At 37.3% G+C, this 23768-nt stretch overlaps 1 protein-coding gene across 4 annotated transcripts in view; it reads right to left on the reverse strand.

Annotated features, from left to right (window-relative positions):
• Atrn (attractin) overlaps window positions 1–23768 on the reverse strand; it is a 195146-nt gene that overhangs the window by 163115 nt on the left and 8263 nt on the right. Inside the window, exon 2 of one of the 4 annotated variants that reach the window (XM_087188714.1) lies at window positions 23544–23629. The exons of the other annotated variants lie outside the window; for them this stretch is intronic. Coding sequence (XP_087044840.1) covers window positions 23544–23629 — 86 coding nt within the window. The remainder of the gene's footprint in view (window positions 1–23543; window positions 23630–23768) is intronic. 4 annotated transcript variants of the gene reach the window in all.

Raw genomic sequence — 23768 nt, forward strand, 5'->3', positions numbered from 1 at the left:
TGGGAAATGGAGAATAACAAACTCACACATCTTTTCGACATACACAACCAATTCTGTTTACCCAGTCAAGGCATCTTCTTCCTTTGTGGAACTTCGGCCCACCTGTGCCTGCCAACTAACTGGACAGGGACTTGCACTCTAGTTTACCTCAGCCCTAACACTGATATAGCCCCCAACAATCAAACTTTATCAGTGCCAACAAAAACACAGGTCAGACACAAACGAGCTGTCCAATTAATACCCTTACTTGTAGGACTAGGCATCACTGCTGCTTTAGGGACAGGAGTAGGGGGCCTAGCTACCTCACTAACTCAATTCCAAACTCTCTCTAAAGAGCTAAGTGACAGCCTTAAAGAAATAGCTAGATCAATCACAACTTTACAGAACCAACTAGATTCCTTAGCGGCTGTCACTCTCCAAAATAGGAGGGGACTAGATCTCCTTACAGCAGAGAAGGGTGGTATATGTCTTTTCCTAGGAGAGGAATGTTGTTTTTATACAAATCAATCGGATTTAGTACGAGATGCAGCAAAAAGGCTCACTGAAAGGGCCTCAAACATTGATCAACGCATGAACAATTGGGTAAATGAAAATCTCTTTTCCCTAAGTAGTTGGCTGCCCTGGCTCCTTCCTCTGATAGGACCATTGGTCACCATCTGCCTTATCTTACTCTTCGGACCCTGTCTGGTTCGCTGTTTTCAAAATTTCTTGCAGGAACGAATGAGGGCATTCACCAACCAGACAGTCACGGAATTCATCATGGCAGGGTACCAGCCAGTACGACAAATAGAAGAGGTCCCCACTTGCCATAGGCCTCATCAGATCCAGGTCTAGCCCCAATCTTCGCCCCTGGTCAGCAGGAAGCAGCTCCAGAAGAAGAGACCTTCGCCCAACTGTCATAAAACAAAAGCCTGGAATGATAGGTCTTCCACTACCTCAGCAGCTATTATGTATAGTAGCTGCCCTCTTCCTATGGTGCCTTGCCCCCCCCCGTGTGATGTCATGCCAAGATGGTTGCTCCCACCAAAGAATAAACCCTTCCTCCCAGCATGCCCCTGGTCCCACCTAGAGAGTAACCTAATACTCGCTCACCCCCTACCACCTAGTGACGCCACCGGCTCCTCCACTCCCTGATCACTACCTCACTCAACCCCACCTCAGCCCCTACAAGCCCCACCCCAGTCTCTATAAAAGACTCTCCCTGCCCCAGCCATAGGGCTTTTGTCTCTCCTTTGTTCAGAGACAGCCCGGCAGATCTATTCCCCTAATAAAGGCTTGTTGTGGCCTGGTCTGGTCTTGGTCTTCGGCACTTTTACCTGACACCCTCTAGGTACGCAAATCCCTCCTTTCTAGAAAACCCCAAAGTTTCTGTCAGCCCTTGGAAGACAGATCTTGAACCTCTTTATCTCTCCTTCCAGTGTGCACACTGATTAAAGCTTTTTCCTGCCCTCACCACTGTTGTTTTCTTGACTAGCATTTTGGGACAGGTAGTTGAGCCTAGTCTATTGGGACCCCCACAGCCAGGGCTTCTGCCCTAAAACTCTAATAACAATTTGTCCGTTGATAAAATCTCACTGAAGACAAATTCAAAATCAAAATTTAGACATACTAAGGAAACAATGCCCCATAAACAAAATCAGTAGACTAAAAGAACAATAAAATTAAACCCTACAAAGCTGTTATTCAAATAACCCAACAAAGAACATATATTTAAAATACTTAAAGGTACAATAAGATCAAAAGTATCAACAAAAGACTACTACAAAAAAGTTTTTTTAATTAGAACCTTTAGAAATTAAAGACAGATTTGAATCCACAAATTAAAGATGCATATACATTGAGCAAAATAAATAAAAATAAATTCACATTTGGGTACTTACAATAATATTATACAACAGCAACCAAAACAGGAACAGGAAAGAAAAAAACATGACAGAGATAAAACATGGTATAAGTAAAATAACTCATGAGAAACCAGAATGAAACAAAAACACTTAACACTGGCTTCAACATAATCTGTTTGCTGTCAGGAAAGGGGAGGGTATGAGAACAGAGTACTGGTAAAAGTAAAAAAGGTTATGACTTGAAAATGTTGAAGCTGATGAAAAAACAGACTCATTATACTTTCCATTTTTATTTAAACTTTCTCTTATTTAAAAAGAGAGAAGCCAGGTGCAGTGGCACTTGCCTATAATCTTAGCTACCTGGGAGAATGTCGCAGGAGGATACTGAGATAGAGGCCAGCCTTGGCAACTTAGCAAGACCCTGTCTCAAAATTTAAACAAGGGCTAGGGGTGTAGCTCAGTAGTAGAGTGTGCCTAGGTTCAATCCCCAGCATGACAAAAAGAGGGTAGGGGGAGATTTATCTATAAATGAATGAGTTAAACTAACAGCTGTCTGAAACATTAGTTAATAAAAACAAAAGACAGTGGAAAATTATTCAAAGTACTACAAAAATATTCAAAGTGATAACAGAAAACAGTAGTCAGTCTTAAATTCTGTCTCAGCTATATGAGTATTCAAGGGTAAAGACAAAAAAAGGCAACAGACAAAATCTGATAACCTTGCCAAAAGACAAGTTATGAACATAGAATTCAAAATTCCAAAAGAGGGACTGGGGTGTAGCTTAGTGGTAGAACACTTACCTTTCATGGGTGAAGCCCTGAGTTTGATCCATAGACCCAAGCAAAAAGAAAATCCAAAACAAAATATTAACAAATCAAATCCAGAAATCTATATTTTAAAACTATATCATGCTAGGAACAGTGACACACACCTGTAATCCCAGCTACTCAGGAGGCTGAGGCAGGAGGATCACAGTTCAAGAACAGCCTGAGCAACTAACTTAACCTGTCTCAAAAAATATAAAGGACTGGGCCAGGGATTTAGCTCAGTGGTTCTGCCGCCTGCCTCGCAGGCACAAGGACCCAAGTTCGATCTCCGGTACACACACACACACACACACACACACACATACACACAAAGGACTACAGCTATAATTCAGTAGTAAACCACTTACCTGGTATCTGTAAAGCCGTGGGTTCAAGCCCCAGTACCATTAAAGAGAGAAAGAAAGAAAGCCAGCCAGCCAAATTGGGCTCCACTCAGGAATACAGACAGTCCATCAGTTAGAAAGTTTCTCAGTGTAATTTCACATTAATGGATGAAAGAAAAAGCTCAATACAGTAACTGGCCACATACTATGTGCCAAGAACTATTACAGAAGATTCTTTTTAAAGTCAAGAACAACCCTAGGATGAATGTGATCATTATGTATACCTAAATTGTACCAATAAAATTAAAATTAAATAAATAAAAAATTAAAAACAAAAAAAGTCAGAAACAAGCAACAGCATTCAATAGATCTTACCTAGGCCAATAATCAGACAAGAAACAGAAATAAGGAGTACAGTTTAGAAATAAAGAAACATAATTTATTGGCAGCATAATTATCAACACAGAAAACAGGAGAATCCACAAACAGACTATCAATACTACAAGTTTCCTAGACATAAATCCAATGTAAAAGAAAAGTAATGCTGCTTTTACACTTCCACCATTCCCATTACAGTAGGGTTCAGCAAATCTCCGGTGCAAGGAGGATAAGGGAGATGCAATAACCCACTCCCAGCAGCTGAGCCAGCCACCTCCAGCATAGACCCAGGCAGGTGAAAAAATTCAGTAGAGATCAGTGAAGATGCCCAGATATCCACAGAGACTCATGAGCTAAATATTACTTGATGTTATAATAATAACTATAATTCAAAAATCCATTTCTAGGGTAGGACTGTAGATCAGTGGTAGAGTTTGCTAACATGCATGTGGCCCTGCTTTCAATCCCCACCACTGCAAAAACAAAAAATTAAAATTAAAATGTATCTTATGCACTATAGTAATCAATTAGGGTATGACGATAGCAACAAGATTATGTGTCTAAGGATAAATCTTTTAAAAACATGTAAACCTTTGTAATATGCTTTCTTTGTTGTTGTTTTATTTTTTGGTACCAGGGATCAAACTTGGGACCTTGCGCTTGCATGGCAGGTGGTGGAACCACTGAGCTAAATCCCTGGCCCTAAAAAACATATAAACCTTTAAAATATCTACATAAGTGATAAGAATTTACTGAAAAAAAAATACAAATAAAGAGATAAATATAAACTAGGGAGGAGTTCAAATGTTTCTCCAAATTACATATTTCGTTATTTCAAAAATATTTTAATATATGCTAATTTGTCTCATTTATACTACTAGTTTTATCTTAGATAACTGAAAAGAAAGTTTTGTGTTATTTCTTTTCTTGTAAGAATATTTTTGGTTTATGTCTTGTACTACTCTAAAGATTATGATACAGTTATTAACTACTGCTATTCTCTTATTTTTAAGGTTTATTTGTTCATAAGATTAAAAAAAAGAATTTACTGAAAATCATAAAAAAGATCTAAATAAGTAGACATACAACACATCTTTCTAGAAGGATGGGAGGACCCTCTATTATAAAGATGACAGGCTGGGTGTGGTGGTGCACACCTGTAATCCTAGCATATGGGAGGCTGAGATAAGAGGATGGCTGCAAGTTCAAGGCCAGCCTGGGCTACATAGTGAGTTTAAGGCCAGCCTGAAATAGCTTACATGGCGAGACACTGTATCCCACCACCCCCCCAAAAAAGATGACAGATATTCCCAAGTTAATCTCAATATCTGGTGAAATTTTGGTCAAAATCTCAATGAGGATTTTTGTTGAAATTAGAGGAGCAAAGGGCTAAGAACAACCAGGACAAATCTGAAGTGTTATATGACTAAAGTCTATTTCAAATTTGCAGAGGTAAAAGCATACTGGTATAAAAATGGGACTGAGACAACTGCTTACTATATAAAATAACTAGATCACCATAAGAAATCATTCATAGAAATAACTTAGAGGTTGATAAAAGATGAGAATGTGGAAAGGGAAATTTTTTTAATTTTGAGAAAGAAAATATAGGAGAACATCTTTACAAGGTTAGTATATGTTATGGTGTATATCTAGATGTCTCCCTACAGCCTCCTGTGCTCATGGCTGGGATTTTGAGAGGTAATTAGGTCATGAGTATATGATACTCATCACTGGATTAGTCCACTCATGGGTTTATAGCTAAATGTGATACTGGGAGGTGAAGCCTGTTGGGAGGAGGTGGTCACTGGGGCGTGGCCTAGAAGGTCTATCTCCCTCCCTCCTCCTTGGTCTCTCTCTGCTTCCTGCTGCCATGTTAAGTAAGAGCTGTTTCTCCTCTGCCAGGCCCCTCTGCCGTGCTGCCCTGCCTTCATGCCAGTTGACTATGGACAGCAACTTCTACAAACTGACAGCCAAAATAAACCTCTCCTCCTTAAGTTGTGGGTTTCAGGTATTTTGTCTCAGGGATGAGAAAATAATTAAGAGAGTATAGTAAAAGGATCTTATAATACAAAAAGCACAAATTCTAAAGGAAAAGACTGACACATTAAAATTGGAAATTTCTGAGTTAGAGATATAGATCAATCGTAGAATGCTTGCTAAGGCTCTGGGCTTAATCCCCAGTACCAGAAAAAAAATTAAATTTCTGTTAAAAAGATGCTATAAACCAGATGTAGGCATGTTGGCATATGTCTATAATCCCAGCACTCAGGGAGGCAGATGCGGGAGGATCTCAGGTTCAAGCCCAGCCTGAGCAATTTAGCAAGATCTTGTCTCAAAATTTTGAAAAATAAAACAAAAAAGGGCTGGGGATGTAGCTCAGTACAAAGGCTCTAGATTCAATCCCCAATATGGCAAAAAGAAAAGAAAAAAAAGGCTATAAAGTTAAAGACAAACCATAACTCTTGCTGATGGTAGCAAAAATTAGACAGCCAGGCATGCTGGCACATGCCTGTAATCTCAGCACTTGGGAGGCTGAGGCAGAAGATCACCACTAGTTCTAGGCCAGCCTGGGCTACCTAGTGGATTCAGTCTGAACTACATAGTGAAATCCTGTCTCAAAAAGGGAGGGGAGGGGCCAGTGACAATCTACAGAAATCTATTTGGCAACACATAACAAAATGTTAGCTGTATATATCTCTTGGTGTAGCAACTTCACTTCTGAGAACTTAATCCTAAACGTAAATCCACAAATGTGTAAAATGTAAGGTTATTCAACATTTTTAATAAATCAAGGCACATCTATACAACACAACTGCATTTTTAAAAAATATGTATTGGTATAAAACTATCTCTAAGACACACTATACAGTGAGGGTGGAGAGAGGAAAACAAGGTACAGGTCATGAATACAGCATGCTAGTCATAAAAACAGAGGAAGAAAAGGATATAACACAAATAATTGTGTGTATGCACAGCTAACATACCCAGAAAGCTACACAAGAAACTGATAACAATGACAATACTCCCATGAAGAAGGAAAATTTCTCACCATATGCGTTCTAGTTTTTTTACTGTATTTGTACATTTTTAAAACAAATTTCATCTAAGATGCACTTTTTTTCCCCTCATGTCTTGACATCAGTATGCCTCATAAAAATAATGCCACAACTTAATTTTAGCAGATACATTTCTATTTTAATAGCACATTAAATAATAAGTGTATCTTATAATAAACATCATCTTAGAGCCAATAAAACCAAGCCAAGATTTTTAATAAACTTCTCATTTTGGAAATAATTTCAGATTTACAGAAAAATTATAAAGATGATACAGAGAATTTCATGCACCTCACTGAGTTTCCTCTAATGTTAACAATTTAGGTCACCATGGTACATTTGCCAGACTAAGAAATCATTGTTTACACATTTCTATTTCCTAAGTTCCAAACTTTACTCAAAGTCTCCCAATCACCTTTTCTGTTCCAGGCTCCATTCAGAATATCAAATGGCATTTATTCATCACACCTCCTTAGTCTCCTCAAGTCTATGACAGTTTTCAGTATTTGCCTATTTTTCATGACCTTGAAATTCTGAGTAATGTCCAGCATTTTGTGGAATGTCCCTCAATGTGAGTTTCTCTGTTTTTCCTCTTAATTTAACTATGGTTATTATGAGTTTTGAAAAAAAATACAGGGAGGTGACATTCCTTCCTTATCACGTCATTCCACTGGGCACCTGATATCAACATGTCATCACTGCAAAGTTAACCCTGATTTTTAGCATAAGGTGTTGTTTAACAGGTTTCTCCACTGCCATGTTACTATTTTATCCCTTTCCATATTCTACTCTTTGGATAAGAGTCACCAATTACAGCCTATACTCAAAGGATAGCGAGGAAGAGAAATTAGGCTCCAGCCACAGATGGAGGAGCACCTATATGTAATATTTAGAATTTTTCTGAAAGGAAAATATGTCCCTTCTCACCATTAGTTTGTTTATCCAATCATTTACAGAGTTTAAAAACTGTAAACATAAAATAGAATATGACAAGGTATTCACTAGGAGAAAATTATTGCTGCATATATAATCCCAGGATTAATATCCAGAATGTATGAAGAATGCCAATAAAACAACCTTAAAAAGACAACACAACAGGGGCCGGGGATTTAGGTCAGTGGCACCATGCCTGCCTTGCAAGCGCAAGGTCCTGAGTTCAATCCCCAGTACCAAAAAACAAAAACAAATACAAAAGACAACACAACAAACTAATGGGCAAAAGTAAAGAAAAAGCAATTCAAATAAAAGAAAACTCAGTGGCCTTTAAACATATGAAAAGATATTCACTCTCCCTAGTAATCAAAAGCCAAAAATCAAACAATCATCTACCATTTCATATTCAATAGGCTAGAGAGAAAAACACAACTGGAACACCCAAACATGAATGATACAAGTTAAAAAAAAAACAAAAAACTGGACCAATTCCTTTGAATAACAATTTAGCAATATCTGAACTTGAAGTACTTTGACCCAGCAACTATTTGCAGGGATAAACTCCAGAGGCATCCTTTAACTGACCTGGGTTAAAACCATTGTTCAAATGGAATAAAGTTCTAAACAATATTTTCTACACACTCTATTTTCTAAAGCTAATCAACCTAAGGAAACGTATGTGGTCTTGCTGGTCTCCCTTCACAGTGTTTTTTGGGTTGTTTTGGACGGTTTTTTTGGGGGGGGGTTGGTTTTTTGAAATAGGGTCTTGTTATGTAGCCCAGGCTGGCCTTGAATTTACGATAATCCTTCTGCCCCAGCCTCCTAAGTGCTGAGATTATAGGCGTGAGCAACCAAGCCCAGCCCTCCCTTCACAATTTTGTCAGACTTTCCCATCTGCCAAAGGGAAAGGAGTGGAATTCAAACACTTGCCATGAGAAAATTTCTTCTATCTGGATATATTTATTTAACAAGTCTTCTCAGCTTTGCATTTACCAAAAAAAAAAAAAAAAAGATTTACCCTGAACTTTGTTTCATGCTAGCACTAAATTACATCATTCACAAATTTCTAAAAAGCAATCATCCAGAGCTGGGGGTCTAGCTCATATTAGTGAGAACCTACATCTGATTTCCAGCACAGGGAGGGAAAAAAGCATCATACAACCATCCATCTCAATACTCTTTGTTTACCTATGAGGTTTAAACATTATGTATGAAAATGTATATAACATTTACAGGTTTTGCTGAGTTATATACAAAAGTAACCATAGTGACTAACTAATCCAAAAGAAAATCTTCAACACACAGAATCTAATGGTCACAGGGAAAAAAAATTTCATTTACATACAACTCTGTTTTAGAGAATAGTAGGATGGTCAATAAACTATCTTCAAGTATAGAAACATATTACAATAAAATTCTGTGGGGGAAATACATACAAACAAAGTGTAAAACTGGTGAAATCTAAATAAGGTTGATGGAGTGTATCAATGGCAATTTCAGGGTTGTGATCTTGAACTACAGTCATGAATATGTTACCACTGAAGGAAATAGGTGAAAGGTATAAGGCTTCTCTGTACTATTTGTACTATTTCTTACAACTGTATATGAATCTACAATTATCTCAAAATAAAACATGTTTAATTATATGAGAGGATTTTTAAAGTTACAAAAAAGTTACAATAATCAAGATAATGTGGTACTGATTAACAACACACATACAAGACACAGACTATGACAGTACAGAGCTACACCTATGTATCCAAAGTCAACTGTGTTTTGACAAGTGTTAAGATCATTCAATCACAGGGAAACAACAGATTCATCCAGAAGTGGTACTGATACTACTGTTTATCTACATGCAAAAAACAAAACTAGACCTCATATTATATACTAAAATTAACCCAGAATGGATCAAATAAAAGATAAACCTATAAAATTCTTGAAAATCTAAATCTCCATGATCTTGGATTTAAAAATGAAGGAATGGGGCCAGGGATTTACCTCAGTGGTTTCGTTGCCTGCTGTGCAAGCGCAAGGACCTGAGTTCGATCCCCCGTACCAATGAATGAATGAAAGAATGGTTGGATGGATGGATGGATGGATGAATGAATGAATGGATGGATAGAAATGAAGGAATGGGGCAGGGATTTAGCTCAGTGGTATCGCCGCCAGCTGCACAAGCGCAAGGAGTGGAGTTCCATCCCCGGTACCAAAAAAAAAAAAAAAAAAAGAAGGAATGTAAAAAAAAAAATGAAGGAATATGGAGTCACTACTAATGGGTACAAGGTTTCTTTTTGGCATAATGAAAATTTCTGGAATAAAGTAATGATGACAGTTGGATCTTACAAATACACTAAAATCATAATGTATACCCTAAAATAATGAATTATATGGTATGTGACATCTGGAACAATGACACAGAATTTATTATCCCAAAAAACTAGATTATATGGGGATGATAGAATAGAAATAAAAATTTAAGGGGAAAAAACCAAATCATGTAAAAATTCTTAAGGAAGCCTTTATTTGGATTTATTTTAATGAATGAGAATGGTTATCAAACTGCTCACATTAGCACACAGAGACCTTTTTTTCTGTACTGGGAATTAACTCTGGGCTTTGAGTGGGCTAGGTGAAAGGAAAGCTCTACCATTGAGCTACATTCCCAATCAGTTTTTCAAATTTTATTTTAAGACAGGGTCTTGTTAATATGCCCAGGTTGGCCTGGAGCTTTCTATTTTCCTGTCTCAGCCTACTGATTGCCTGAAATTACAGGCATGTGCCTAACCTCATTCAAAGAATTTATTAAAAGTAATATAATGTGGGCCAGGGATGTAGCTCAGTGGCGCCATCCCTGCCTTGCAAGCGCAAGGTCTTCAGTTCAATCCCTGGTACCAAAAAAAATAAAATAAAAGTAATATAATGAGCTTTCTTTTTTTAGTAACTCTCTAATATATTAGAAGTTGTATTTTTACTCTATAAACCAATTTTTTGAAAAATTGTATTTGTCAACTATACATCAACCAAAAAACAAGCAAGAAAATAAAAAATATAAGTTATTCTGGCGGTGTTTTAAAAGTTTGAAGATCAGGCCCAGGATCTAGCTCAGTGGTTCCACCACCTGCCTCACAAGTACAAGGATCTGAGTTTGATCCCCAGTATCAAAAAAAAGTTTGATGATCACTACCCTCTGGATAAACCACACACAGGGACAAATCACACAAAAGTGATGAAGAAATATGTAAAGAATGTTAACTGTGACACTATTTGGAATAGGAAAAGTTGGAAAACTAAATGCCAATCAGCAAGAGAATGGATAAAGTGGAATTCTGTAACAGATACAATTATGAATCATACTTATCAACACATACAAACCTAAAGCATGTTACCAAGTAAAAAAAAGATACAGGACAATTTTTATGAAGTGTAAAAATATAATCTTGTTTTTTGAAGCATTTACTTTTACTACATGCATGCATGTGCAATAAAAATAGAAACATGCAAGGGAAATAATAAACATCAAATTCACCATACTAGTTAACTCTGGGGAGACAGTAAGGTGAACAGAATTAGGAAAGGGTAACATGAGAATTTTGGTTGGTAGATGTAATACTTTATTACTTAGAATAATATTAAAATGAAGGAAATCCAACAAAGCTAGGTGACAGGATGTAGGTGTTCATTTTATTATCTTTGAACTTCTTCCATAGGCTTGGACTATTTCATATTAAAAGGAAGTTGATGTTAGCCAAGCAACTGAACCAGCACCAAACAGATGATCATTTTAAAGAAATTATTTTTAGTCAGTGTTAGTAATTGTTTCTCAACCAGTGGTCCAAATGCTGTTCCAACTGAAAGAAAATAATAACATCTACTAAAAGAGATGTATACTACATAATGTATTTAAACAGAAGTTATGGAAGGCCATAAAATGAATTTAATTCAGCATATCTGCCTCACAATCACCTATACAAAGTCTTCTGATCAAAACTTTTGTATAAAAAACAAACAAAAAAAACCTTTTGTATAGGGGCCAGGGATTTAACTCAGTGGTTACGGCACCTGCCTTGCAAGCACAAGGACCCGGGTTCGATCCCTGGTACCAAAAAAAAAAAAACCCTTTTGTATAGCTTCAGAAGATACCTCTAGTACTTCAAAAACAAATGTTAAAAAGAGTAAAATAAATGACAGTACTAGCTAGTTTCACCTTGTTATTCATAGGAAAAAAAAAAAACTATCCGCACATTAACTGTGCTATTTATAGAGAAATGCTTACGAACAGCTGAAAACTATTATCATTTAGAAACAAAACAAAAACTATTCTTTAAAAAACACTTTTTAGGGCCGGGGATTAAGCTCAGCGGTGCCTCCACCTGCCTTGCAAGCACAAGGTCCTGATCCCTGGTAGCAAAAAATAAATAAATAAAAAATAACACTTCAGGGCCAGGGATCTAGTTCAGTGGCACTGTGCCTGCCTCACAAGTGCAAGGTTGTGAGTTTGATCCCTGGTACCAAAAAGACAAAAAATTTAAAAAACACTTTTTAAAGCACAAATGCATAAATAACAAAAGGACAAGTAAACTGTCTTTAATAGCATTTTTAAAACTATTTTTTTAAAGTGCTGGAGATTAAACCTAGGGACTTCACACTGACTTACATCCCCCACAAACACGTTTGACTCAGGGTGTCACTAAATCACTAAGTAACCCTAGCTGTGCTGAAACTTTCCACCCTCTTGCTTCAGCCTCCCAGAATGCTTTGAGATAACAGTCAATCTCTACTTTAAACTACAGTTGATCTCAAAATTAGATGTCATTCTTTATCTACAAATGTTCTTTACGTAATTAAATATAATACATAATACAACATGTATCACATATTAAACAAGGTAAAGGTTATATTTCTGTTCATATTATACAATGCATTAAAACATACATTACAACAGACTCAAAACCCAAAAGCTAGCTACACCTGGAAGACATAAAGCTACTTGCCATACACAATTTACAAGCAACCCAGGAATTATACTAAAAACAAAAAAGAAAAAAGAAAATGATACAACACTTAAGCAAGATGCAACCCCAAGCTCCCAACTCAACAAAGACAAACCAAGGGGGCAATGACATGGAACAATTCCAAAGCCACCCACCTAGAATTACTGAAGTGGTAACAGCAGAAGTAACAAGGCAGATGAATAAGGCACCGGAAAAAAATCAAATCAGAAATAGTTTCTCAAATAACTACAAAGATGGTGACCATAATGAAAGACATGATTAGTGACTCTAGAGCAGATATAGATAAAAAACAGAGGAGCTTTGGAAAATGATGGAAACCATGAACAACCAACATCAGAAAGAAATTGAATCCATGAAACAGATTGAGATAGATAACCAGGAGATTAAATATTCTATGAAAGTATATGCATCAGAAAGACTGAATATGAGAACAGAATATCAGATATAGACAACAAGACTGTGGCTAGGAATCATGAAAAGAAAGGTTTCTCAAAAATAGCAAGGGAGCCAGGGATTTAGCTCAGTGGTTCCAGCACCTGTCCCGTAAGCACAAGGTCCCAAGTTCGATCCCTAGTACCAAAAAAAAAAAAAAAAAATAGCAGGGATTACAAAAAATCGATCCAACAAATGCTACATGATGCAAAAAGAATACCTTAAGATTGACTGGAATCAAAGAAAAAGCAGGAGATAGCACAAATGACATAAAAAAATCTGTTCACAGAAGTAATGGCAGAAAACTTCCCAAGCAAGAAAAAAGAATTTGACATACAGATGTGAGGCATATAGAACTCCAATTAGCTATGATCAAAAAAAATCTACACTTAGGCATATAATAGTCAAGATTCCAGAAATTCAACACAAGAATAGAATACTAAAAGCTGTTAAGAGAAAAGAAACAAATCACCTACAAACCAAAGCCCATCAGAATCATAGCAGACTTCTTAACACAAACCCTAACGTCAAGGAAAGCCTGGAATGAAGTATTTCAAACCCTAAAAGAAAACAACCTCCAATCTAGATTGAAGTATTCCATAAAACTATCTTTCAAAACTGATGAAAAAATAAGATACTTCCATGACAAAGAACACCTGAAGAAATCCATGACCACCAAACCCCACCAAACCAGCACTTCAAAATGTTCTGAAGGACATTCTAAAAAAAGACAACACAATAACTCTATGAACCCTAACAGAATGAATCCATCAGGCAAGGCAAGCAATTAAACAGAAGGCGGGGGGGGGGGGGGCGGATATCAATAACAGGCAAATAACATTACAGAGATAAGTCAGTACATCAATGTGAATGGTCTCAATTCACCAATCAAAAGAAACAGGTTGGAAGAATGGATCAAGAAGCAAGATCCAACAATACACTGCATACAATAAACACATTTAATGCAAAAAGAAATTCAGAGACTGAGAGTCAAAGGATGGAAAAAAATACTCCATGCAACAGGAAACCAGAAAAAAGCAGGGGTAGCTATTCTATTTACAAAGTGGACTTCAAGCCAAGACTGATTAAAAGAGACAAAGAAGGTTACTACATCCTTGGAAAAGGAACAACCCAAGAGGAAGAGATAACAATCATAAATATATATGCACCACATGCCAGCACACCCAACTATATAAAACAAATATTAACAGACATGAAAAACCAAATAAGCACTAATACAATTGTAATGGAGGACCTCAACACCCTACTGTCACAAATAGACAGATAAAGCAGACAAAACATCAACAAAGAAATACAGAACTGAACCAAACTTTGGAAAAAATGTACTTAGTACATGTCTACAGAGTCTGCCACCCCACAACATCAGAATATACATTCTTTTCAGCTGCACATGGGATGTTCTTCAAAATAGACCAGATACTAGGCCATAGAACATGGTTAAGTAAATCCAAAGGAACTGAAATTATCCCATGCATATTATCAGACCACAGTGCAATGAAATTGGAAATCAATGGGAAAAGAAACCAAAAGAACTTCAAAAACACATGGAAATTAAATAATACCCACTTGAGCAACCAATGGGTTACACATGAAATTAAAGAAGAAATCAGACAGTTTCTACAATTAAATGATAAGGCGAATACAACATACTGGAACTTATGGAACAAAGCAGTCCTACTAGGAAAATTTACAGCAGTGAATTAGCATATCAGAAAACAGAGCAAGCTCAAATAAACAATCTAATGTTGAACCTCAAGCTTCCACAAAGAGCAAGTCAAGCCCAAACCTTGTGCAAGTGAGGAAATTATAACAATCAGAGCAGAAATTAATGCAATTGAGACTTAAAAAACAATACAAAGGATCAATAAATTGAAGAGTTGGCTCTTTGAAACATTAAAATTGACAAACCCTTAACCAACCTTATCAAAGAAAGGAAAAAAAAAAAAAAAAGGAAGACTCAAGTCCATGCAATTAGGAATTGAAAAGGGTAAAATCACAACAGGTCCTTCAGAAATCTAGATCATCCATACCTACTTTGAGAACTTGTATTCTAATGAGATGCAAATCACAGAAGAAAAGGACAGATTCCTAGATACATATGAATTACCAAACAGGAATTGAGAAGATATAAAAATTCTAAATAAACCAATATCAGTCAATGAGATTGAAGATGTAATTGAAAACTTAACAACAACAACAAAAGAAGCCCAGGCCCTGATGGATTCACTGCTGACTTCTATAAGAAATTTAGAGAAGACCTAATATCACTACTTCTCAAACTTTTTAATGAAATTGAAAGAGAAGTAATACTCCCAAATTCATTGCTTGAAGCAAGCATTAGCCTGATACCAGAAACAGGGAAGAGTCCAACCAGAAAAGACAACTACAGGCCAATCTCCCTAATGAAGGTTATATGACCAAGTAGGATTCATCCCAGGGATACAGGGATGGTTCAACATACACAAATCAATAAATGTAATACACCATATTAACAGAGTCAAGAACAAAAACCATAAGATCATTTCAATAGATGCAAAAAAAAAATTTTGACCAAGTCCAACACCAATTCATGGCATAAACCCTACAGAAAATTGGAATAGATGGTCTTTATCTCAATCTCATAAAAGCCATCTGTGACAAACCAACAGCCAAAATCATACTAAATGGACAAAAACTGAAAGCTTTCACTCTAAAATCAGGAACAAAACAAGTCCACTCTTACCACTCTTATTCAATATAATTCTGAAAACATCAATTAGATCAATTAGACAAGAGAAAGAAAAAAATAAGGATAGGAAAGGAAGAATTTAAATTATCATTATTTGTGGATGACCTGATGATACTATATATAGAAGACCTCAAAAACTCTACCAAAAGACTTCTAGATTTAATAACCAAATTCAGTAACATAGCTGTATACAAAGTCAACGTTCAAAACTCAATAGCCTTCCTGTACACAAACAACAAACTCACTGAGAGAGAAATTAGGGAAACAACACCTTTCACATTAGCAGTCAAAAAAATGAAATACCTAGGAATCAATCTAACAAAGGAAGTAAAAGACCTTTACATGGAAAACTACAATACTCTGAAAAAGGAGATTGAAGAGGATATCAGGAAATGGAAAGATATGCCCTGTTCTTAAGTAGGAAGAACCAATATAGTGAAAATGGCTATACTTCCAAAATTACTATACAGATTTAATACAATCTCAATCAACATACCAATAGCATATCTCACAGAATTAGAGAAAACAATCCTAAAATTCATTTGGAATCAGAAGAGATCTACAATAGCAAAAGCAATTCTGGGCAACACAGGTAAGGCAGGGGGCATCACAATCTGACTTGAAATTATACTACAAAGCCACTGTGATAAAAACAGCATGACACTGGCAAAAAAACAGACCCAAGAATCAATGGTACAGATTAGAAGATGCAGAAACAACTCCAAACATACTCACCCCTTATCTTTGTTTTGTTTTTTTTGGTACCAGGATCAAACTCAGGACCTTGTGCTTGCGAGGCAGGCATGGTGCCACTGAGCTAAATCCTTAGCCCTCACCCCCTTATCTTTGACAAAGGAGCCAAACACCTTCATTGGAAGATAGTCAGTCTCTTTAGTAAATGGTGCTGGAAAAACCAGCTTTCCACATGATGAAGATTAAAACTAGACCCCTATCTTTCACCATGTACTAAACTCAAATTGAAATGAATCATAGATCTAAATATTAAAACAGAAACACTAAATCTGCTGACATTGAAGGCATTGGTGTGAGCAAAGATTTCATGAACAAAACCCCAATCACATGGGAAATACCACAAAGAATCAACAACTAGAGTCTCATCTTATTAAAAAGCTTTTGCACAGCAAAAGAACCTGCCAACAGAGTGAAGACAAACCACAAAAATTTTGCCAGCTGTTCCTCAGACAAAGGACTACTATCTAGAATATAGAAAGAACTCAAAAAATCAGAGCCGGGGCTGGGGATTTAGCTCATTGGCACCATGCCTGCCTCACAACGGCGAGGTCCTGAGTTTGATCCCTGGTACCAAAAAAATCAGATCCACCAGATTTAAAGACCCAATCCAAAAATGGGTATCTGAATTGAATAGACACTTCTCAGATGAAGTAGAAATGGCAAGTAAATATTATGAAAAAATGTTCAATATCATTGGTCATTCAAGAGACGCAAATTAAAACAAACTGCAATTCCATCTCAGTCCAAAAAGAATGGCTATTATGAAGAAATCAAGCAATAACAAATGCTGCCAGGCCTATGGGGAAAAAGGAACCCTTCCCTGCCTGTTGGTGGGAATGTAGACTGGTGCCACCACTGTGGAAATCAGTATGGAGATTTCTCAAAAGAATAAAACTAGAGGTTCCATTTGACCCAGCTACTCCCCTTCTGAATATCTTCCCAAAAGAATTAAAAGCATACCACAGTGATGTATGCACACCCATATTTACAGTGGCAGTTTGTAATAGCTACACCTTGGAAACAGCCCAAATGTCCATCAACCAACAAATCAATAAAAATGTGGGGGGGGAGGGTATTTTTTTTAAAAATAAAAACAAGACTTTATTTGATAAAAGACAAAACAAGTTATTTACAGTAGTTGTTTGCTCAAATAACTGAATGGGACTACTGCTTCTCCTCCAGGTGTATCTTCTAACCAACTCCAAGCAGAGGCTGCCCCCCCCCCGACACCTCATTTTACTTAAGGGGGGAATGCCAAACAGAATTCAGCAGCATGGCTCCCTCACCCCTCATCACCTCCCCTGCTCAGCGTTGTGGGAAGGGAAAATCCCATTCAGCCCAATATACTCCAAGTCCCCTGCTACAGGCCACCCTGTAACAGTCACAATGGACCTGGGCCCGCTCACAGACATGGCTGGGTTGGACAACATGGGCAGATAGCAGCTTCAACTAGCTCTGAAGCCGCCATGTTTACCCTTTACCAGCTAAGCCTCAGGATATGAGGACCCCTGACCCCCTGGGGCACAGGAAGAAGGGGCTGGAGGAGCAAAAGGCTCAGGAATCTTGTCCACCCAGAAAGCAGCGCTCCTTTTTAGTAAAAAAAAAAAAAAAAAAAAAAATCTATTCCCACTCTCACATGCAAGGGATGGGCCAAGCCACTCAAGAGAGGTGGGGGAGCCTTCTTGAGGGTGCCAGGGGTCTTCCTAAAAGGACAGAGGATGCGTTCCACCTTTCTTCTGGCCAGGCCCACCCAAGTCAGTCAACACCCAGGAATCCCTTCCCCTTGTGCCCAGCCTGGCAATTTCAGGAAACTACAGACTGGGGCTCCTGGTGTAATTTTGGCCCAGTAACAACATTATTAAGAACAAAAATATGCTGGCTAATAAAAATCTAAGATTAGTGTTTCTTAGAATATATAAAGATGGGGTATACTGCTGTTGCACACTATCAGCAATGAAACAGCAAAAAAAAAAAAAGAAAAGAAGAGTGAGATGAAGACCAACTATGGTATGTTTCACTGGGAAATTCAGGCAGGCCCCTGCAACTCCAACTTACAGAAAAGTGAAACAAAGATACTCAAAGCTACAGCATCAAGCTTTTAACCCATTTTCAGCCCCAGCTGTAGGCACTACTCCCTGCTTCCTCCAGGAATACCTTCCTGCCTTGGTTGTGGGAAAAGCTGCCAATTCAAGCAGCTGTAGACAAAGCCTTGAAGAACAAAGAAGGGGAAAACATTAAAATGAAAAAAAAAAAAAAAACCACTGTCTTAGTCTAATAGTAAAAACAAAAAGAAAAACAAAGACTTCTCTGGTTTTCTCATTTTCTGCTCTAAATCTAGATTGTCAGATTGGGCTCTCCCTTGGCTGCGGCTTTACCCCCTTCAGTGCCTAATGCAAAAAAGCCAATGCTCATGTGTTTTTCCCCCTTGCTTTTTTTTTCCCAGAGGTGGCAGGGGGTGATGGTGGTAAACCAACACCAAAACAAGCATTTGGAATTTTGTGCTACTGCAGAAATTTAGCTGGTCCCCAAAATAACAAATACTCCTTCCTTATACAACAATCCTCAGTTGCAGTGGTGGATAATTCTCAGTTTATCAGACTATCATGCAATGCTCTCATTCCTGGGGGGGGGGTGGGTAATGGAGTACTACTCTGGCATAAAGAAGGATAAGCTTGAGACATTTCTAGCTAAATGGATGCACCTCGAGACCATACTCTTAAGTGAGATAAATCGGACACACATATTTAAATACAGCATTGTTTCTTTGGTGTGAGAAACTGAAAATATAAATAAGAACCAAGATGTATAATAGATATTGGGAAATAAAAAAATGTTCAAATAAGAAGGAGAACAAAGGAGGGGAAGGGGGAAAGGAAAGAAGGGACAAGATAAAAGAGAGAATAGAAGGAAAAATTGAAAGCAAAGTTTACGTAAATAATGAGAAGAGAGCCTTTGAGGGGAGGGGAGGGGAATGGGAAAAAAAGAATAAGCAAGATATATCATGTACAGGTACACATTCCATACAATGAATGTTATCATTTCTAAAATGTACCAATATATGTTTTGCTTCAAAAAAATAAATAAAACATACATTAAAATCATTATTAATAAATTACTTTTATAATTTAAAATCATCTTATCAAAAATAGGATAACTTTAAAAAAATTTTTTTTGGTGGTAGTACTGAGCATTGAATACAGGGCCTTATGCATGGTTAGCCTACAGGCCCAGGCCAAAGATTAATATTTTTGTGAAAGGATTTGTGAGTCAAAAAATTAAAGAAACAAGTCAAGAGAGGTTACTTTTATGGCTCTTACCTGCACTTGACATGATGCTAGGCCCTAATATTTATTGTCTTATTAATAAACAAATTAGAGCCAGGTATGGTAGTGCATGTAATCCCAGCACTCAGGAGACTAAGGCAGGAGGATTCCTGTGAGTTTAAGGACAGTCTTAGCTACGTAAGTTCCAGGCCAGCGTGAACTACATAGCGAAGCCTTCTCTCAAAAAAAAACCAAAAATAAATAAAGTAAAAAAATTCTCAGATAGAATAAAAAAAGGACCAAGAAGAACTAACTGGAAAATTCATTCACTTAATAATTGTATGCCATTAATGCCAAGTTCTTAAAAAAATAAACAATTTGGCCATGACTAAAATTAACTTATATAAATGAAAGATAGACAATCAAAATAACAAAGCATGCAGATAAATAACTAAAACTGAAGCTTGCTCAAAATGTAACTTGAAAAACAAAAACTTTTGAAACAATTAAAATTGAAAGGATCAAATCAACCCAAAATCTCAGCTAGTAAAAGAAAAGCAGTGAAGAGATATGATGTAAATAAAATGAGAAAAAGGCAAGAGAAACTTATGAAAGCCATGTTAAAAAGAGAAAGATTAAGTTTGATTAATGTGTGAAAGTATAGAGAGAAAAAGAAAAATAGAAGGAAAAAAACTACCAAAATAAATGAGAACAGTATACAGTATATAGGTGAAAGTTACTTTCACCAAAAGACATCTGAGAAATTACATAAAAGAGTAAAGTATTATTTAACTAGGAGACAAGTTTCATAATAGGTTAGTGGCAGCTAAATATCCAGATACAAATTTTTCCAAAAGTACAACTGCAGTTTCATTTTTAATTTTGCAAACAAGACTGTGTTAAAAAGAAAAGAGTAATGTGAAATTTCTCTTTAACCACAGTACTAGGTACCCACTTCTACTATATTTCATTCTCAAGATAAGCTACAAATGATGTATTTTCATTCCCCACCCACATCCCCCTCTCTCTCAGTACCAAGGATCAAACCCAGAGACTCATGCATGCTAGGCAAGTGCTCTACCACTGAGCTATACCCACAGCACTCCACAAATGTATTAAATCAGTTAGTCATAGTTAGTAAAACCTGTCTTAAGCCAGATGTGATGCCAGACACCTGTAATCCCAATAATGGAGAGAATGAAGCAGGAAGATCACAAGTCTGAGGCCAAAGTGGGCAACTTAGCAACTTATGAGACCCTGCCTTAAAAACAAAAAATAAAAGGGCCGGGATTTAGCTCAGTGGTTCCGCCGCCTGCCTCACAAGCACAAGGTCCCAAGTTAGATCCCCAGTAACAACAACAAAAAAGGTTTCTTAAAAGCAAAAAATAAAAAAGGTCTGGAGCTGTAGCTCAGTGCCAAGATCCTGGTTTCAATCCCCTATACAAAAAAAAAAAAAAAAAAAAAGGAAAGAAATGTTTTGGTCATAAGCATACTCTGCTTTTTTCCATATATCTATATTTTTTGGTCTTTTTTTTAACAAACTTTTATTTACATTCAAATATACTGTGGCAAGTAAAAAGCATTTATCTATCTTGGGAACCTTTCACAGAGATAAAAACTAAGGCAATTTGCTGTAGAAGTTAAGTTAGCCCTACAGCCCACTGTGTGTCAGGCAGTGTTCCATTTTAAGTGACAGGACATCAGCTCTAACTGGCATAAGGAAAATATGGACTATAGTACCCCACAAACCCAAAAAGTACAGATTCAGACGAGGCTTGATCCAAAGATTCTCACCAGTCATCGGGTCTCCAGCTCTATTTTCTCTTCCATCCTTGGTCTTCTGGAATTTGCTCTGACCTCAGGTGGACCCCTCTCAGAACAGCAATGCTAGTGTAATGGTTCTAGGCCTTCCAGCCTTACCACACAGAAAACAAAGCATCTCCTTCATAAATGCCTGCAGATGAGAGGAGTCTCCAGCAAAAGCCCAGAGATTCACACTCACTGAGTCACCATGGGCCACAACAATCACCACAGCCAGAAAATGGAATGCCTTGGCTTATCCTTGGTCAAGGACATGCCCTGAAGCTGGAGGTTGTTGGGAAAAGGGAAAGCCATTATCTTCTAGTCTCACCCCCTTCCACTGCATCCCTCACAAGTTATACTCCAACATATCCATTTATATTTCAGTCTCTAAGTGTTGTGGGTTGAATTACGTCCCACGAATAAGATATGTTTAAATTCTAACCCTAGGTACCTATAAATATGACTTTATTTGGTAACTAGGTCTTTGCAGATGCAATTAGATTAGGACGAGGCTATACTTGTGCATTCAACATGACTTCCATAAGAGAAGAGATACAAGGAGAGTACCATGTGAGGTTGAAGCACGAGAGAAATGGACTACAGTGGCTGACTACAAGCCAACAAATGTCAAGGATTGCTGGCAATTCAGAAGCAAAAACAAAAAAAAGGCACAGGAAGCATTCACTCCTAGAGTCTTCAGAGAGAGAAGGGCCCTACTATTAACCTTGATTTCAGACATGTGGCCTCCAGAACTATAGGGTCATCAATTTCTGATGCTGTGTCTGGGTCCTTTTGTTGTAACAGCCCTAGGAAACTAATAAACCAAGTATGATACAGACATGCCTCGTTTAATGACCAAGTTCCATTCCTGCAACTAGGTTGTTAAATGAACCAATTGCTAAATAAGGAATTGTATAGAGTATGTATATTACAATACTCAGAACAAAGAAATGGTCAAAGGAAACTCCAGTTTGATGACTTTATGATTTTGCTTTTATTGGCACAACTCTTACATGCAGTCATGTAATATGTAACAGAACATAAAACTATAGTACTGAACTATACAGTATAATGAGCAAAAATTATAGTACTATATATACAAGGTATACTGTACAAAAAAAAAGAGTCTGATTAACAAGATGTACAGAACTGCACAAAAAATATAAAGAGGGGTCATAAATTTGAGCAGCAGGTCATAAATCTGAACAGTGTGCCTCAATATAACCCCAAACAGTCATTAAACAGGAGGGCCATTAAATGAGGAATATCTGTCTTTCGTGTTTCTTTGCTTTTGCACAAACTCTTCATTCCTTCTGGAATGCCTTTCTCCCTCAGGAGGTCTGTTCACACTCAGCCTCTCAAATATGCCCCACATCTCTTCTGTGATGCCTTCCAACAAAAGACTTAAGTCTATCATGTACTGGCCCAGCACCGCATATTGTCTGTATTTTCACCATGAAATTCTAACTGCTTGTGCACATAGCTGTGTCCATTTCAGAATTATGAATTCTGTGAGGGGAGAGAAAGGCTGATTCTTAGGCACCTTCATATCCTTAAGGCAGGACACAGTCACTCACACAACAATCATTCAGAAGATATCTATGGAATGGATCAGATTGATGACTCATCTCAAAAGAAAATAGTGGATATGACCAGGAGAACTGGCTATTGTAGATTACAGAGAACTGAAGATGGGCCTTGAAAGACAGGACCTGGATAAGTAGAAAAGAATGACTGTGGGGGTGGTGAGGAGGGAGAGTGCTTAATTTACAAAGATGCAGAAAAACTACAGAATAGAAAGATTTGGTTAGGGAAAAAGGAGTGTGTATAAGACAGTGGGCACCTTCTATTCAGGGTCATTTACAGGTAATAAAGGAGTTAAAAAAAAAAAAAAAAAAGTTTCTCTCTTGGGATACAGCTCAGTGGTAGAGCACCTGCCTAGGATCTGTGAGGCCTTAGGTTCAATCCCCACCAGTGCCAAACAAAAGTTTCTAAGTAAAACAGTGATACATGTTTTTATGAACTTTAGATGACAAAGTGTGGAAGGGACTCTAGCAGTACAAGAGACCACTTAGGTTGCAACAGAAGCAGGTCAGCAGCAACACAGTGAATGGCCAGGTACACTAGTACAGCAGCAAGAGGAATGGAAAAGAGCAGACTTACGAGACTTCAGAGAGAATACACTGGTAGAAAGAACCAAGACTTGCTCCTAAGTTTTGACCTTTGTTTAGCTGAAGTAGGCTTTGCAACTGAAATACAAGGGGTGATTGAAAATTACAGTGAACTTTTTAAAAAGAATTTTCAAATTACACACTTATCCCATCATTCTTGCCACTTTCTGAAGCAAATCTTTTTAAGTGTCTTATTGAGATACTGGATCAAAAATAG

This window comes from Heterocephalus glaber, unplaced genomic scaffold (genome assembly GCF_053883595.1).
Source record: "Heterocephalus glaber isolate CG9 unplaced genomic scaffold, H.glaber_assembly_v1.0 deba00001532, whole genome shotgun sequence".
NCBI lineage: Eukaryota > Metazoa > Chordata > Mammalia > Rodentia > Bathyergidae > Heterocephalus > Heterocephalus glaber.